This window comes from Artemia sp. Qi Xiang Cuo, unplaced genomic scaffold (assembly GCF_049724085.1).
Source record: "Artemia sp. Qi Xiang Cuo unplaced genomic scaffold, ASM4972408v1 HiC_scaffold_2954, whole genome shotgun sequence".
Lineage (NCBI taxonomy): Eukaryota > Metazoa > Arthropoda > Branchiopoda > Anostraca > Artemiidae > Artemia > Artemia sp. Qi Xiang Cuo.
Genome location: NW_028300808.1, coordinates 1,633,240 through 1,652,802, shown reverse-complemented (window position 1 = coordinate 1,652,802; position 19,563 = coordinate 1,633,240). Strand labels below are relative to the sequence as shown.

The 19,563-nt window shown below is 31.7% G+C and overlaps 1 protein-coding gene across 1 annotated transcript in view; it reads right to left on the bottom strand.

Moving 5' to 3' along the window:
- The window catches only part of LOC148938364 (leukocyte tyrosine kinase receptor-like), a 34,508-nt gene extending 15,467 nt beyond the window's left edge, over window positions 1-19,041 (bottom strand). Inside the window, exons 1-3 of the mRNA XM_089107852.1 lie at window positions 18,981-19,041; window positions 17,968-17,997; window positions 7,386-7,542 (exon numbers count right to left, since the gene is read on the bottom strand). Coding sequence (XP_088963978.1) covers window positions 7,386-7,542; window positions 17,968-17,997; window positions 18,981-19,026 — 233 coding nt within the window. The 5' untranslated portion in view covers window positions 19,027-19,041. The remainder of the gene's footprint in view (window positions 1-7,385; window positions 7,543-17,967; window positions 17,998-18,980) is intronic.
- Window positions 19,042-19,563: the final 522 nt, after the last annotated feature.

The following is a 19,563-nucleotide window of genomic DNA, read 5'->3' as shown; positions in this document are numbered from 1 at the left end:
ACTTTTTTTTTACATGTCTTCGAATGAGATGAAACAAATTTAAATTCAGTAGTGTTCTGTCATGGTTTACCATGTGACTGTTAAATTTTCGTAATTTTTCAAATTTCATTTTGAATTTCTTTCGCTGAAATGCACAACTTGGAATATTTCAGTAGTGTTTTATTGAGCTATAAATTGTAACTGTAAAATTCTTTTGATTTTTCAAATTTCATTTTCGATTTCTTTCGTTGAGATACAATAGTTGGAATATTTCAGTAGTATTTCGTTGTGCTTTAACTTGTCACTCTTAAACTTGCCTGATTCTTTGCATTCTATTTTAAATTTCTTTTGTTGAAACTCAGGATTTGGATCACATTAGTTGTGTCTGGTTGTGGTTTTTATTTTCAATTATAAACTTACTAGATTTTTCGAAGTTCGATTGGGAGTACTTTCGAGTTATCAACAATTTGGAATATTTAAGTAGAGTTTCTTCATGGTTTTACTTATCACAAATACATTCTCTTGATTTTTCAAAGTTCATTTTGAATTTCTTTCGTGAAATGCAAGAGTTGGAATATTTCAATAATGCTTTGTAATGATTTACTTTGTCACAGTTACATTCTCTTGATTTTTCAAAGTTCATTTTTGATTTATTTTGTTGAAATGCAAGAGTTGGAATATTTCAGAATTGTCTTGTTATGCTATACCTTGTCACAGTTACATTCTCTTGATCTTTCAAAGTTCATTTAGGATGTCTTTTGTTGAAATGCAAGAGGTGCAATATTTTAGTAGTTTTTGTTCTGCTTTACCTTGTCACTGTTACATTCTCTGGATTTTTCAAAATTCATTTTGAAATTCTTTCGTTAAATTCAAGAGTTGGAATATTTCAGTAGTGTTTTGTCGCGGTTTATCTTGTCACAGTTACATTCTCTTGATTTTTCAAAGTTCATTTTGGATTTCTTTAGTTGAAATGCAAGAGTTGGAATATTTCAGTAGTGTTTTGTTGTGCTTTACCTTGTCACAGTTACATTATCTTGATTTTTCCAATTTAATATTGAATTTCTTTCGTGAAATGCAAGAGTTGGAATACTTCAGTAGTGTTTTGTCGTGGTTTACCATGTCACAGTTACATTCTCTTGATTTTTCAAAGTTCATTTTGAATTTCTTTCGTGAAATGCAAGAGTTGGAATATTTCAGTAGTGTTTTGTCGTGATCTACCTTGTCACAGTTACATTCTCTTGATTTTTCAAAGTTCGTTTTGAATTTCTTTCGTTGAAATGCAAGAGTTGGAATATTTCAGGAGTGTTTTGTTGTGCTTTACATTGTCACAGTTACATTCTCCTGATTTTTCAAAGTTCATTTTGAATTTCTCTCATGAAGTACAAGAGTTGGAATATTTCAGTAGCGTTTCGTCGTGGTTTACCTTGTCACAATTGGATTATCTTGATTTTTCAAAGTTCATTTTGAATTTCTTTCGGGAAATGCAAGAGTCGGATTATTTCAGTAGTGTTTTGTCGTGGTTTACCATTTTAGAGTTACATTCTCTTGATTTTTCAAAGTTCATTTTGGATTTCCTTGGTTGAAATGCAGGAGTTGGAATATTTCAATAGTGTTTTGTTGTGCTTTACCTTGTTATATTCTCTTGATTTTTCAAAGTTCATTTTGAATTTTTTTAGTGAAATGCAAGAGTTGGAATATTTCAGTAGTGTTTTGTATTTTCCATAATTTTCTTACAAGATACTAGAGTTTACGGCCAAAAACCTATTTGATCAACTTGGAGAAAGTTCAAATAGAATCGTTACTGATATTGATATTAGTGCGTAAACTACAAACTGACAAAAAATATTCAGGACTTTTTTTTTATAGCCTTGACTTTGAAGACATTTCTTCTTCTTAATTGGCTTTAGAAATATCATGCAAAATAAAACTAACCAAACCGTCGTTGCTTTGTCGAATTTTGAGCAAGCAAAAGGCTTGTAGCACCTGATTGGCTCGTTTGTATGCAATTTCAAGCCAGTGAAAAGAACGAAACGTCTTTGAGTCACATTAAAAAAAAAGTGAATAAATTTTATTTATCAACATCTTTTGTCAGATACATCGAATAAAATTGACAGAATCCAAGTGTCAGAGTGAATAATTTGTTTTTTATCAACGTCTTCTATTAGTTATACAAATTATAAATAACAAAATCTAAATATCAGAGTGAATAAATGCTTTTTCAGCATCTTTTGACGGATATGTTAAATAAAATATGCAAAGTCGATATTGCTTTATTTCATTTTTTTAAGGTTAATGTAGACGAGGTTACGTGCGCGCACGTTACCTCGTCTAAATTAACCTTAAAAATGAAATAAAGCTATGTCGACTTTGCATATTTTATTGAACATATCCGACAAAGGATGCTGAAAAAGCATATATTCACTCTTATATTTAGATTTTGTTATTTATAATTGTTGTAACTGATAAAAGACGTTGATAAAAAATAAATTATTCACTCTGACACTTAGATTTTGTCAATTTTATTCGATGTATCTGACAAAAGATGTTGATAAAAAAAATTTATTCACTTTTTTTTTAATGTGACTCAAAGACGTTTCGTTCTTTTCACTGGCTTGAAATTGCATACAAACGAGCCAATCAGGTGCTACAAGCCTTTTGCTTGCTCAAAATTCGACAAAGCAACGACGGTTTGGTTAGTTTTATTTTGCATGATATTTCTAAAGCCAATTAAGATGAAGAAATGTCTTCAAAGTCAAGGCTATAAAAAAAAGTCCTGAATATTTTTTGTCAGTTTGTAGTTTACGCACTAATATCAATATCAGTAATGATTCTATTTGAACTTTCTCCAAGTTGATCAAATTGGTTTTTGGCCGTAAACTCTAGTTTCTTGTAAGAAAATTATGGAAAATATAAAACACTACTGAAATATTCCAACTCTTGCATTTCACTAAAAAATTCAAAATGAACTTTGAAAAATCAAGAGAATATAACTGTGACAAGGTAAAGCACAACAAAACACTATTGAAATATTCCAACTCTTGCATTTCAACAAAAGAAATCCAAAATGAACTTTGAAAAATCAAGAGAATGTAACTGTGACATGGTAAACCACGCCAAAACACAACTGAAATATTCCAACTCTTGCATTTCACGAAAGAAATTAAAATGAACTTTGAAAAATGAAGAGAATTTAGCTGTGACATGGTAAACCACGACAAAACACTACTGAAATATTCCAACTCTTGCATCTCGGGAAAGAAATTCAAAATGAACTTTGAAAAATCAAGAGAATGTAACTATGACAAAGGTAAAGCACAACAAAGCACTACTGAAATATTCCAACTCTTGCATTTCAACAAAAGAAATCCAAAATGAACTTTGAAAAATCAAGCGAATGCAACTGTGACAAGGTAAAGTGTAACAAGACACTACTGAAATATTCCAACTCCTGCATTTCAACGAAAGAAATCCAAAATGAACTTTGAAAAATCAAGAGAATGTAACTGTGACAAGGTAAACCACGACAAAACACTACTTAAATATTCCGACTCTTGCATTTCACGAAAAATTCAAAATTATCTTGTAAAAATAAAGCGAATGTAAAATCACCAAGGTAGTCCACACCGAACAACTATTGATACGTTCAAACTCCACATCTCTCATATCACTACATAAACCCATTTTTAATATGGATAGAATAAGATATTTCGACAGTGACAATGTAAGGCAAATCAGAGCATATCCGATAAAATCCTACTCCTACTTTTCAACAAAAGAAATTCAAAATGAACAGTGAAAAATAAAGAGGGCGTAAGTATGACTAAGTAAAGTACGACAAAACACTTCTTCAATATTCCAACTGTCGAATCTCACGAAATATATTAAAAATGAACCTTGAAAAATCCATAGAATGCGATATGAGCATTGTAAAGCATGACAAGACACTTTCAACAAATACCAACAGCTATATTTCAACGAAAGAAACCCAAGCCGAACTTTGAAAATTCAAGCGAATGTAACAGTGACAAGGTAAAGCATAACAATACACTACTTAATTATTCCAACTCCTGCATTTCAACAAAAGAAATCCAAAATGAACTTTGAACAATAAAGAGAATGTAACTGTGACAAGGTAAACGACGACAAAACACTACTGAAATATACCAACTCTTGCATTTCAAGAAAGAAATTCAAAATGAATTTTGAAAAATCAAGAGAATGTAACTGTGACATAGTAAACCACGACAAAACACTACTGAAATATTCCAACTCTTGCATTTCAACGAAAGAAATCCAAAATTGACTTTTAAAAATCAAGAGAATGTAATTGTGACAATGCATAGTATGACAAGATACGTCTGATAAATTCCGGCAGCCGAAAATCAATGTCAGAATATAATATCGATCATTTAAAAATCAGGAAATTGTGTCATTGTATAGTAAAACCACATAAAGACACAACTGATATATTCCTACACTTGCATGTCTACAAAAGAAATTTAAAATAACATTTGAAGAAACAGGCGAGGTTAAAATATTCACGGTACAGCACAACAAAACAATTCTGAAAAAAAAAATCAATCAAAATAAAACTACAGAATTCCAAAATTAACTATGAAAAATAAATTGTCTTCATCATTTGATCTTTCCAGAAAGAACTGTAAAAAATAAAATATTCCGCATACTTAATTTCAACAACGAAAATCCAAATTGAAATTAGAAAAATTAAGCGGCTGAAAGACTGACATAGTCAACACTAACAAAAAACTACTGAATTTAAGTTTGTTTCATCTCATTCGAAGACATGTAAAAAAAAAGGTTGAAAAAAATATATCATGTTAAAAAAAATTAAAAAAAAATAGGGAGGAGGGGGGGAGAAGTTGGAGGGAGGAGGTGCCCAACGAGTTGGAGGGTAAGGGACCTTTGGGGAGTTAATGTCTCTGCTGGTTAGTGTTGCTGGTGCTTATGATCCTTGCTGGTTCGTACACCCCTACACCCTACTACTTGTTTTGAAATGATTTATAAGGTTTGTTCTGAATTTCATTATTGAACTTATTTTCTTATCATCTAAATCCCTCTTAGTATCAACTTTTTAGTATACTAAAATGTTAGACCCTATTTTAAATTGACAACACTGTTCAAACATCACTTGTGTATTATACAGTACACAATCAACCCATCTCTCCCAAAAAATATTTTATTCAGAGATTTCATGTTAAAAAATTATCCAATCACTAATTAGAATCAGTCACACTCCTATTATTCAAAACATTAATATTCCACTCACTCTCTATGAAAAACCAAACCAGACTATACCCACCAAAGCTGACTATGTCCACCAAACCAGACTATACCTACCAAACCAGACTATACCCACCAAACCAGACAATACCCACCAAACCAGACTATACACACCAGAAACCTGTCTGGTTGACCTTGGTAAGTCAATGACCCAAATAGCACAGCAAATAACATGGTCCTATGGCAGTACGGAAATAACATAGAGATTCCTATAGCTTTACCCAAATTCCATATGTACAATCTACTGTCGTATAGGAATTTGGCAAATTCTTCTAGTGTAAAATTTCCCCTGGAAATGTCACCTCCTGGAAACTTCCTTCCCCATGGAAAATTCCCCGTGGAAAAACCCCAAGCATAAAAGTTACCTCCCACCCAAAAATGTACGCATAGCCTTTCCCCTGTGGCTGTGGGAGGGTCATGATGTATCCAAAGTCATAGTAATTGGGCCTTTCAACTATGCTAAAAAAATGATTATCTAAAAATTTAGATCAGAAGATCTTGGGAAAAAAGGGGCGGGGGCATAGTTGCCCTCCAATCTTTTTGGTCACTTAAAAAGGGTGCTATAACTTTTAATTCCCGTTCGAATGGGCCCTCTCCCAATATTCTAGGACCACTGGATCGATTAGATCATCCCTGGAAAAAAACAAGCATCCGTGATCCTTCTTCTGGCAAAAAACATAAAATTCCACATTTTGTCAGATAGGAGCTTGAAACCTCTACAGTGAGGTTCTCTGATACGCTGAATCTGATGGTGTCATTTTTATTAAGATACTTTGACTTTTAAGGCGTATTTTCCCCCTTTTTCGGAAATCAGGCAAATATTCTCAGGGTCATACCCACTGATGGGTTAAACTTCATGAAACTTGTATATTTTGAATCAGTATAATAAGCCAATTTTATTATATATCTATTGGTATCAAAATTCCGTTTTTTAAAGTTTGGGTTACTATTGAGCCGCGTCGCTCCTTACTTACAGTTCGTTATCACGAACTGTTTGAAGGGTCGCATGTTTCATCCTGCATATCAAAAACGACTAAGATTATTAAAATAAAACTTTCAAGGAATATTGAGGGAAATGCTGAACTAATCAAAAGGTACTATATGCATCCAGGTTGACAAAAGTACGTATCTGTAATATTTCGGGAATATCTATTGGGATTAATCTGAAACTTTCAGGACATATTGAGGAGAACGTAAATTAAATCAAAAGACGTTTTCAGGAGGAGGTGAGGGTATTAAGTTCAAGCTTTCAGGGAATGTTAAAGGGGTATTGAAGAAAATCAAAACATATTATGTATACCCTGGTTTAAAAAACAGTATATCAAAAATATCTTCGGTACGGCCGAGGGTATAAATTAACGGCTTGAGGAACTCTACGTAAACTTTGAAGGAATATTGGACCGAGGTTCAAGTGAGTTTTAAGTTTTGCCCAAAGGGGAATAAAAGTGGCTTTTCACGGTAATTAATGATTAGAGAAAAGAACGGAATATCTTTATGATGTTGTTTGCCGTTAAACAATAATATTTTGTATTCAAATGTTTTACAACGTAATTCGGAAATAATAAATTTGAAATTACACATTAACTATATTTATTCCACTCACAAATGCATTCAGCAAAGAATTATTAGACTTTAGTTCAGTGAAAGGGGGTGGAGTGAAGCAAGAACAGCATCCCTCGTATACGAAATAATTTCCATTCATTTTAAGTTTTATTGTCATTCCTTAATTTTATCTGGAAAAACTTGTCTTTTTTTGTAATTGAACTTTGCTGTGGGAGGCAATAAGGAAAGAAGGTAGAGACGCTTAGATTAAATTTGATGACGGATGATAGGTTATCAAATATTATAGTTTTCTAGGAGAAACAAAATATAAGACGTCTTCGATTGGGTTAGAAATAGTCCGGACGAGAAAATTTTAAGGAGGTGGGTATTTACTGGGTAGAGATGAAGACCCAAGGCCTCAAGGGAGGGGAAATCAGGAGAGATAAACATCACTGAGCTTGACATTGCAATAAGCTTTTAGTTAGTTTCTGTTGCTTTTTGGCTTCAAATATCTTCGGATTTTTAAAAATAACAAAAAAGGTAAATAGATAAATTTGTAGTACGTGTATATTTCTGTGTATGGCACTGTCCAAATTTGAAGGCCAGGCATTGCTCTTTCATTCATTTGGATTGTGACATTTGTTCCATTATATGCTTTCGTGCATTGGGAAAGTGTTGGTCCATGACGGCCTCTTGCTCCACAGGTTTTAAAATAAAAATCTAAAAGAAAATATTATAAGATTGTTTCTTAATTCAAGTTAAGTATTATAAATGAAATCAGATATCACACAGTGAAGAGACCAGACAGTGAAGGACCAAGTATATACCAATTTAGCATAGACCAATCCTAAAAAAACACATGCCTCATTTCCGAAAAATATGTTAGATTCAGCGCTGATATTACTTATTCTCAAACCTATACAAGAAAAGTATCCACAACATATTATCTTTCTTATAACGGAAAGTAGTAATAACCCCAATACTCCGGGACCTGAACCATATAAACCGAGCAGAAGACGATATATTCCGACCAAAATGGTATACTATACGGAGGTAGGGCCCCTGATCGAGTTGATCATGTCATTGTTCATCCAAGAATTATGCACATGAGATATATGTTGCTACCTGTATTTATGTAGGTCAATGATCCAAATTATGGTGTGCGTTCAGTATAGTATACTATTCAAATGGTCTGAAGGATTAACTCAGGACATAAATATCCAGATAAAACCAAATGACAAAAATAAGAATAAATTTTTTTATTTGGATTGACTGAAACCGGTAAAGGTTTGAAATTTTAATCGCTGACTAACTAAAGGTAAGCCTGAGGGCACGGTGACTCCCTGCCACATTATATAAATGTCAGAATAAGATTAGTATATATTCATCCTTTACAAGTCGATTGATTCGATTGACCTAGCTTAACTTCTTGGCTATGGTTACTATAATACACAAGTACCAAGTGAGGAGTGCAGTTAATATAAAATATTCTTTAGCATTTGAATATGTATAAAGTTGAAACTAATGAAGTTGTAGGCACCGAGAACAGAATTTTAATATAGAAATCCAGAACAATCCTTAGAAATCCAGTACAATGTTTAGAAATCAACCAGTAGGCCTAAAGTGGTTATGGATTTTTAATCCACTGGACTATGGAAAATATCAGAAACAAATTGGTGTGGATATTACATAGCAGTAAATTGTATAATTAATAGCATAACTAATTTTTATAATTGCAAACAAATTTTACTTGAAGAGAAGTTTGAAAAAAAAGATACAAGTGATTTTTCAGGGTATTTTAGAAAGGATTAAAATCCATAAAACTTTTGAAATGAAAATTTTTATCGGCTTTAAATTAAATACAAAAAATTTATCATTGAAGCATTAATTTCTGTATTAGAAAAATCACATATTAAGTCTTTGTTGACATAGGCTCGTAAAATTCTACATTACCATTTTGATGGTTCTGAAGAGACAGAAAATATTTTTTCCGCCACTCAAACAACCGCTGAAAAATATCGGCAAATATATGGAAATCCAAAAATGCACTACGGAAAAAAACATAAATATTTGCAATTAAAACTTTTCGGCTTTAATCTAAGAACAAAAAGAAGTTCAAATTGAATACATTGAATCGAAATAGAATAGACTTAAATAGTTAATAAATTCAGTGTTTATATTTCAACTGCAGACTGACTACCAAACATTTAGTAAATGAATCGATTGTATGATCATGTTCATGGGAATGTATGCTTTTACCGACTCTTCTTTTAGAGATACTTATAGTCATCCATATACCACATCCAAAGGGCCCCAATGTCATTACCTCATCTTTTTTTATCATTTAATATACTGCTTCTTAGTACGATGTCTGATAAAGTACTTTTTGGTCAAGATTTGTTCCAATTTTTCTGGTCTAAGTCTACTAAGATTTAATATGAGAGTTTTCTAATGCAGAAATTCGTGGTTCAATTCTAACATTTTTGTATTTAATTGAAAGTAGAAAATATTTTTATTGAAAAATGTTTAGGGTTTTATCCATACTGCATTCGTAGATTAAGATATTTCCATAAATTTGCCGAGATTTTTTAGCATTGTTCGACAGGCGGGAAAAATAAAATATGTAGTGTCTCTTCAGAACCGTCAAATGGCGAGGGAGAATCTTATGGACCTTCGTTAACAAAGATTTAATGTACGATTTTTCTAACACTGAAATGTTTAAGTTTTCAGAACTAGACAGGTGGAAAAAAAATATATTTTTTTTCTCTTCAGAATCTTCTAAAGGATGAGGGAGAACTTGTGGGCCGTAGTCAACAAATATTTAATATGTAATTTTTCAAATACAAAAATTCATTTTTCAGTAGTAACCTCAACAATTTCAACTTAATTCCCTCCAGCTGTTTCCAATATGTTGCTAATTTTGCTTATTGGGATTCATAAAAACAATGCCTTTTGATTTAGTTTAAAGCATCATTTTATTTCTGAGTCACTGCATTTCTTAGAAGTAAACTCCTGGTTTTTCTGCGATTCAATCTTCAAAGAAGCCACTATTTCAATAAAACAATTAAAGACAACGCTACTTCGAGACTTATATGAGCTTTTACTACTTTAGTTAAGAACTGTATTTCTATCCTGATATCTATTCTTTTTAGTTAAATCATTCGCAATTTGTTTTTTAATGAATTTACCAGCTTCTCTCTCCCAAAACTTAAAATGCTTTCAAGTCTTTTATTCTCCAGTTAATGATAAAATGAGTTTAATATTCATTTTTCGGTTATCTAACCATTTTGAGTGACGCATAGTGACGCTTAGAATATATGAGCTCTTACTATTTTAGTTAACAACTGTATTTATATCCTGATTTCTATTCATTTTTATTTAAATCATTCGCAATTTGTGTCTCAATAAATTTAATAGCTCGTCTCTCCCAAAACTTAAAATGTTTTAATTTTTTTACTCTCCAGGTAATGATAAAATCTGTTTAATATTCGTTTTTCGATTATCTAAGCATTTTGAGTGACGCATAGTGACGCTTACAATATATGAGCTTTTACTATTTTAGTGAAGAACCGTATTTCTATCATGATTTCTGTTCATTTTTATTTAAATTTCTGTATTAATGAATTTACCGACTCCTCTCTCCCAAAGCTTAAAATGTTTTCAAGTCTTTTATTCTCCAGGTAATGATAAAATCTGTTTATTATTTGTTTTTTGTTTATCTGAGCATTTTGAGTAACGCATAAACTATTTTTTTATTTATTTAATTAAAGAGAAAAAGAGACTTAACTTTAAAAGCCTCCTTTAATTCCATTGGTTTAATTTTGAAACGTACTTTCGTGAGTCAATCAAATTATTTCCTAATTCTGGGCTGTTTCCTGCCTGTCTAAATGAGACCTTTTCTAGCGTCTGAACTGAATGCACCCGTGATGCATCATCAAGATGCGAGTTCTAATTTGTTTTAAATACTTATTTGTATGCTCTGCTTAATGAAAGAATGCATGGGAAATAAAAAATTTATACCCGGTTTTCTCAAACGAAGAGATTAGAGTTAAAGTATAGTAATGCGCTTTTAGAAATTATATATGTAAATAATTTAGGATCATTTAAGTTGTTTCAGAATTTTATCGTATTCTCTTCTTACTATGGTGGGCTTATGGGTTTGACCTTATCCCTATCATTGTCTCAACTAAATGCCTTCAGCTTGTTTTATGGAATAAAAAAAGTTGTTTAAATGGTTTTGAGAATGCATGGGGGTTATCGGCCCTATATATGTTAATTTTTACTTGTTTTAAGTTTGTCTCAAGTATTTATTGTAATTTCCGTTCGGTTTAGTTCTTAATTATTTATTGATAATGATCTGTCCACTTTATTCTATTTTTTTTATCTATTCAGTTAGGAAATATAGTATCCTAAAATATGACGTATATAAGGATGCAGAAAATTTGTCATTTATCACAGAGGATAGCCATGTTCAAATATGGCACCATAGTGGTGATTGCAGACTTTATTTAGAAAAACGTTATAAAATGACTGCTTAGTTACAGTAACTGTAGTGGTTTCTACAAGTTTCAACTGTAGTAACAGTAACTTAGTTACAGTAACTGTATCAGAAATATACACATAGTGCTTCCTAGCTAGTTCAAAATCCATCAAAACTTACCCTTAAAAATGTAACTTAATATTATAAGTTGTTCCGTAGATATTGCTTTGTCAACTTTTTGAAAGTCCAAATGTGCATAGTTTGTTTTGATTTCGTTCAATATCCACCTAAATATACTCAAAAGGTTTCAGTTTAATACCTTTAGCTTGCGTAGTAACAATTGTTGTAGCAGCAGTAGTAACAGTATGCATATAGCACCTTTGCTTTCTTAAACATCCCCTTTAACACGCGCTGAAAGTTTCAGCTTAATACCATCAACTCTTTCTGAAAGATTTCTAGGATGCAAATATTTTCTTTGAACACTGGCAAAGGGAAAGGGCACTGCATGGCAGTTTCTAAATTTTTGACTGTTTTCTCCTTAGTTACAGTTTCATGGCAGGCATGTCTTTTTACACATTTTTAATAAATTTATGTTAAAACGCATCTCTTTACTTTGTTTTTCACCATTTCCCATAGAAATAAGATACCTAATCATAGCTATTAGATAATTTTTTTCAAAGAAAATCTAAAACCAGTTACTACATTTCAAAACAAAGCCATAGAAATGTCAAAACTATTTTCTCATATCATGTTTTTACTCTGGTACTAGTGTTATTATTGTGAATTATTTATATTACTAAAATATTTGTTTTTTTTAACTTACTAACCATTTTTTTCATATAATTTAATGCTTATCTTAAAGAGAAAAAAGAAAAAGCTTTATTAAATTCGTCTATAAAACTAAAAATACACTGAATGACTAAGTTAATTTTTTAACTGCCTTCATGATCTCCATCTGCCACTCTAACTCTTAGTCATCTGGTTTGAGTATTCAGGTTTGTTTGATCTCTAGACCCAGTCTTTCTTCTTTTTTGAGCTTGATTTTGGCTTGTTAATGCATATATTTGTTGCCTACTAGAAGCTTGGGAACTTGGGATAACTGTTTGATTGTTGATGATAATTTCTTCACTAGGGGTAATAAAATCAGCATGATTCACCTCAGCATAGTTATATTGTTCGCTGCTAACTGCAGCATGTGAAACATCTTGATCAGGATATTTGGCAAAAAAAGGTGTTGTATAGTCCAAGGGATTCTGACCAGACACACCCCCTGCACGCTCTGAATAAATTTCTCCTGATACATTCTGATCTTGAATAGTTTTCCCTGTTGTCTTACGGTTCCTTGCAATTATATTTTAAGAAAGGAAGTTCATTCTTTGTACAAGCTTTTGTTCTTCTGCCTTTATGCTTATACTAGCACCAGATCCACTTAGAGATCTCCCTTGTTTCTTTAGGTGGACATAGTGATCTCTCAATTTCTCAAGCTCCTCCATCGTTTCATAAGCTCATTAACTAGAAAAAATATTAACTATTACTGAGCTTTTCAATTTTTCAACTTTAAACATATTCATTTTATAGCCCAATTTTTATTGCAGCTTATTCTTAAAAAATATTGAGAAAATTTAGTTCATTTTTCTCCTCAATAGCAGGAACTCCATAGCTGATTAATTCTATGCAGCAACAAAAAACGAATTTTCTGGAACAAAGAAAGTCAAGGACCCCTTAGAAAAGAAGTAAAATTTACTGTGCCTTACATCAAATTTCTTGAAACAAATACTTTTTCTACACCCAATTACAAAACATTTGCTATTGTACTAACTAAATTAATATCATTTCTTTGCTACTACAATACCTCAAGTGCATAAATACTCAATAGACTGTACTGTATTCCCATTTGTTTATCAAAGTTGAGTGTCACTTAAAACCTGTTGGTCATGGACCAAAACACAATGCATTTTCAGTGTTTTGATTAGAAGCTTTAAAATACAGCACAATTTGTTGTGTTTGCCACTTCTTCATGAATGAAAGATCAAGTTTTAAGGTTGGTTTGGGTCAAACTAAAGTTAGTCAAAATCAACTTTTACTTGAAGACAATATCCACACACAGGTGTTTGGGGAAATGACATTGTATTTACTATTTTCTTTTCTTTCGTTTTTCAAAGTTCATATTTTCGATGACATTTTCCTTCCTTTCAGACAAAGTTCTTGAATATTAACCATTACATAGATCTAATGACCAAAAATCATTCTTTGGTTAGTTTTATATTAGCTTTCCCCAAAAATAGTTAAAGCTAGCCCTACTGGGGTAGCTTAAAAACAATCTTTAGTAGACAAAGAGGGTGGTGAAATATGAAAGAAAGATTCTTTAAATCCATTTTGGCTATGTTTGTAGTAATTTGAAAAGTTCAAAATTTGCAACTCTTCTTATATCATACTATTCATTGATAATGAGTTAAAGTACTTGTAGCAAGAATTTTTTTTTTTTATAAGAGCAAGACATATCCTTCTGTTTTTGTTTCTTAGCACTCTGTTTGGCAAAAGATCTGTAGATTGTTGTAAATTTGTTTTTAGATATTATTTGTTTTTGCAATCAAAATGTACAATATTAGCAAATAAAGCATAATGAATCTCTGTAACTGTGTTATTTTCTGATTTAAAGGGGTAAGCTTGTCAAAAGGATGGGGAGATTTATTCTTGGGCTGACTGGGCTCAAAATTTATTTTTAATGCTGCATATTCCTGCTATGCTTTCCTAATTTAAGTTTTACTAGCATTCTCACAAAAAATACATTCTACAATTGTTCAAGTTATTTTGTTTTAAAACTCAAGAAAATAAATTGCCTGAAATAAGTTTTAATCAGGCATGAAATTGTAGTGAGTCGCAAGAAATGTCTAGGATTATGAAAAAAATTACAAGTAATTTTTATTAATTGAGTTTTTATACAAAAAAGAGAAAAAAGCACATATGTGGATATCCACATTTCTTTTAGGCTAAATGGACATAAAAGTACACATTTTAATAGGCCCTGCATACTTTACCAAACGCACTTTTATTGATTTCTTCACAGTACTAAACACAAAAATTATGCCACAGTAAGTGGAACAATGCAAGGATATTGGAAAAAGATACAGCTTTATTCAGCAAAAAAAGAACAGAAAACTATTTCTAAATATAAGCTTCACATGTTGGAAATGTAAATAAAGTGATGTCGTAAAAAAAAATAATAATTGAAAATATATACCCTATTGCCTATGCTATAAACAAAACTTTTCAGATTATTTTTGCTTGTAATATTTTTGTACTTATTTCTAATCAGAACTTAGGTCATATTGTACAATTTTATCATTTTAAGAGAAAACAAATAGCCCATGTTGAACCCAATCATTGGAAATGGCAGTACAATGCAAGGTAGCATTATAGATCAGCAGCTTCGTAGGAGAAAACGGCTTAATAAGCTTAAGAAATGACAATTAAATTCCTTATGTTATACTCTTCATGTATCCCATTTGTGTTTCTGGCAGTGCACCTTATCTCCCCTTAATGGACCTGGAAATATCCCTAAGATAGCCTATATAAAACTACTACATTGCCAAAGAAATTAACTTAAAGTCTTTATTTTTTCTCTATGGTCCGAAATCTTTTTCATTTGAGAGGATGTTGTGAAACTAGATCAAACTATCTATTTAAATATACCAAAGTAGGTTAGATCCTACCTGATCCTAATCTAAATTTATTTTTGCTTCAACCTCATAAAGAACATTTTAAATCCTGAGTTAAGTTAAAAATCTAATCTCTTAAATATTATTTTAAATGATTAACTGTACCTCATCAGGTTTTATTTTAACCTCAACCCCAAATAGAATTGAAAAACTAGCAACATTTGTCAAAGCATAGCCTATGCTAACCTAGGCCTACAAATAAAGACAGTCTATACTTACTATATTCTTTGCTGCTGATGAAAAACTTGGCTAAGACTTTCCAAAGAATTTAGTTTAAATTGCTTGTCCGTGAAAACAGGGTGCTTTGAGTTATATAACATTTTCTAGCTTGTACAAACTGAAATATTTTTTAGTTCCATTCTGCTTAAACGTAAACGTAAGAAGTTTCAATATTCTGGACTTCTTCCGTCAGAACTCTAGCGTTGCGTTTTGACTTACGGATACGTTAACATAAGCTCATACGGATGATTAAGAGCCTTACGGAAGGCTTACGGAATCCAATGGGAAGGGGAGAACGGGAAGCCAAAATTCAATGTGAAGGAACCTCAAACCCCAGCAATTTGACAACGAGTAGTAGTCAGGCATTGCACCAATCGAGTAGGAGCGGGTTGTCAAGTTTATCGGTGATATCGATTATGATGTCATTTTCGTCTGGGGAGTGACGAACATTGACCTCACGAAAGAATTATTTAAAAAAAATTATTTAATATAATATATTACATTTCAACAGTATATTGAATCTGTATTGATCTATTCAATGTAGGATGATCATATATCTAGATATCACCACTGGAGGGCAAGAGAAGTTGAGCTAATGGTATTCAGGCCCTTTGGATGTGGTATATGGATGACTATAAGTATCTCTATAAGAAGTGTCGATGTAAGCATTCATTCCCATGAAAATGATAATACAATCGATTCATTTACTAAATTTCTGGTAATTAGCCTGCAATTAAAACACACACATAGAATTTATTAACTATTTGAGACTATTCTATTTCGAGTCAATGTATTCAATTTTAACTTTTTTTTGTATTTAAATTAAAGCCGAAAAATTTTAATTGCAAATATTTTTTTTTTATCCGTACTTCTTTTGTAGATTAAGCATCAAATGGTGGCATCACCATCAAAATGGTGATGTAGAATTTTATGAGCCTAAGTCAACAAAGATTAAATATGTGATTTTTCTAATGAAGAAATTCATGCTTTAATTCCAACCTTTTTGTATTTAATTTGAAGCCAAGAAAATTTTCATTGCAAAATATTTATGGGTTTGTATCTTTTCTAAAATACCCTTAAAAATCACTTGTATCTTTTTTTGAAAATTCTCTTCAATTAAAATCTGTTTGCAATTATAAAAATTAGTTAGGCTATTAATTATGCAATTTAGTGCTATGTAATGACCACATGAATTCGTTTCTGATATCTCCATAGTCCAATGGACTGACAAATCCATAATCACCTCACAACTTGAGTTCTAAGGATTGTGCTGGATTTCTTAGGATTGTTCTGGATTTCTATGTTAAAATTCTTTTCTCGGCGCCTATGACTATATTAGTTTCAACTTTATTCCCACTCCAATGCTAAACAATTTCTTATAATAACTGCACTCCTCACTCGGTACTTGTATATTATAGTGACCACAGCCAAGAAGTGAAACTAGGTCAATCGAATCAATCGATTTATGAAGGATGAATATATGCTAGTCCTATTCTTTCATTTATATGATGTGGCGTGAGAGTCACCATTCCCTCAGGCTAACCTTTAGTTGGCAAGCGACTGAAATTTCAACCCTTTACCGGTTTGATTCAATTCAAATAAAAAATTTATTCCTATCATTTTTATTTGGTTTTATTTGGATATCCATGTCCTGAGTTAAGATCCTTCAGACCATTTAAATGCTGTACTATACTGAATACCATAATTTGGAACATTGACCAGCATAAATACAGGTAGCAAAAGGTATCTCATTTGCACAGTTTTTGGATGAACAATGACATGATTTATTCGCTCAGGGGCTCCACCTCCGTATAGTATACCATTTTGGTCGGGATATATCGTCTTCACGTCAGTTTATATGGTGTATGTCCCGAGTATTGGCGCTATTACTACTCCGGATGTCGGCGACATAAATCTACGAATTATTCTAAATACGACGGTCAAAATAACTATTAATGTACTTGTAAAAGGAAAAGTTCCAAGAAAAAAAATTTATAACAAAAATATAATTAGTTATGATAAAATGTAATTAGTCCTCATCAGGCTTATTTAGTATATACCTAAGCCAATACACTGTAAAACGCAAGTGACAAAAGAGTGAGATCTATTTGGAAGAAAATTAAAGTATTTGCAAAACATTTGTACTTAACTTGTATATTCAGGAAAGGACCCTGTAATTTTTACAGAGCCCTTTCTTGATAGAGTCCTTTTAGTTTTTTTCTAATTCTTCAGACGTCAATATAATGGTTTATATTCTTGTTTGAGACATGAGATGAACTTAGAGAATCACAGAAACTACTACCACATACTTTCTCGAAGTTGCAGATCACAAAAAAACATCACAATAAAACATATATATTTTTTTGTGACGTAAGCGTATTTGGATCCCACAAAGAAAAAGTCAGTTTTATTTAAGTCATCTTCGGTTATCAGTTAATTTATTTATTACTGATTTTCGTTAAAAAATAAACATGTTTGAATGGAAACATAAACTGGTAGTCTAGAAAGAAAGAAAGTTGTTCTTTTAATTATCAATATCCTTAATTTAATATTTTAATTATACTTTTAATTATGTTATATAATTTAATTATATAATGTCTATTATTATATAATCATATTTAATGAATTCAACTTTATCAAAAAACAATACGAAACTTAGTAAACAAATAAGTAGCCATCCAAGAAGATATAAACCATTTAGTACAAATAAATATTTACAATACTTACGAGGAAAAGTATTTCCTGCATGTATGTTTTCTGAAAAAAAGAAGCATAATTACGAAATATCAAGTAAATATCAAGCTAAAATACAAACTAAGAGAGAAACACCTCCATCGACTTTTTTTTACCAACATGAAGGGTTTTACAGCCTCCCCTCAGCGTTGGGTGGTAGTTATCATTTTTTCGTCCCTTTGTCTCCCTTTTCAAACTTTAAGGATTTTTTAACCACCTCCTACATTTCTCTTCGCAATTTTGCCCTTTTTTTCTTTTGATAAGCGGCTGAATTGCGAAGATTAGTCTAATGTCTACAATTTATGATATGTGTATGAAAAAAAAGAAAAAAAAGCCAAAGAATAATAATTTTTCACTTTTTTTCTAGTAAAAAATAGAAATAAAAAAGTGCTCCAGTGACCAACCCCACATCAATCATCTCATAAAAACACAAATGTCGAGTAAATTAATGGGTTTCGGAAATGGTAAGCTGGGTAAATTTAATGAATTAAGGAAACGACAGCTAAACTTCAACGTAAAGAACCCACCTAAAATTACAGGCAACACGTTTTACACGTTGTTACCTCCCATCATCCAAAGCGTTCCGGAATTTTCTAATCTTGTACAAGTTAATGCAATATGAGCTTCTTTTCATTTATTTTCCCATTCTAGATAAAAAAAAATAAAAATAAAAAAACTGAAAAACTAAGAAAAATCAAGCATCTGCCCAGCTGACATCCAATTTACCCTTATTAGTGGTGCCAGTGACTTTTAAAAAGTTAGTGGTAACGAACGGTAGGTAATAAGAGAATGGGACTTATAGTACCGTAACCTAAGATCCCAAAATATGGAGTTTTGAAAATAATTGACGTTTTAGAACCATAAATTTTTTTGCTGACTCCAAACGTACAAAAGTTGTTAAATTTAAATTTACCCGTTTAGAGCTGCGAGGGGGAGAAAATTTTTCTGATTCTCGAAGGAGGGAGGAAAAAAACCAAAATGGCAAGTGATCTTGGTGAAAATCATACCATATAATTTAGCATCAAGAGAGCCATATAGTAGAGGATTCAACATCCTATTTACGTAACGTGGAAATCCTTTTTTCTTCCAGAACAATGGTTACGGATGGGTGTTCATTTGTCTGTTGGTGTTTTGATTTTCGCAGGGGTTATCATATCAAGCCAATAGACCTAAAAAGTGGGAAGAGGGCTCGTTTGAACGGAAATTAAAAGTTCTAGTGCCTTCTCTAAGTATACATAAAGATCTTGCCGTCTAAAAATAGAATTGTCTGCCATTTATGGCGCCAAAGGACGATTCTGCCACAAAGAGGACTAAGTTCAAATCGGCTGAAAATTCTGATACACCTATTAAATTTAGAAGTTTTGAAAAACTATTTACTGAAAGTTTTAGTTTCAGAGAAATTAATTTTACACAGTGGCGTACAGAAATCCTTTTTTTCTGCTAGGAAATAGTCAGCCTTGTCAGTTTTATTTAAGGTTAGATGGGAACAGGCTAGGTTAGGTTTCTAACCCATTCCTGAGACTTACAGCCTAATTTAACATAACCAAATCTAATTTTAATTTCTTCCATCAAACCTTGCATACGACTAAC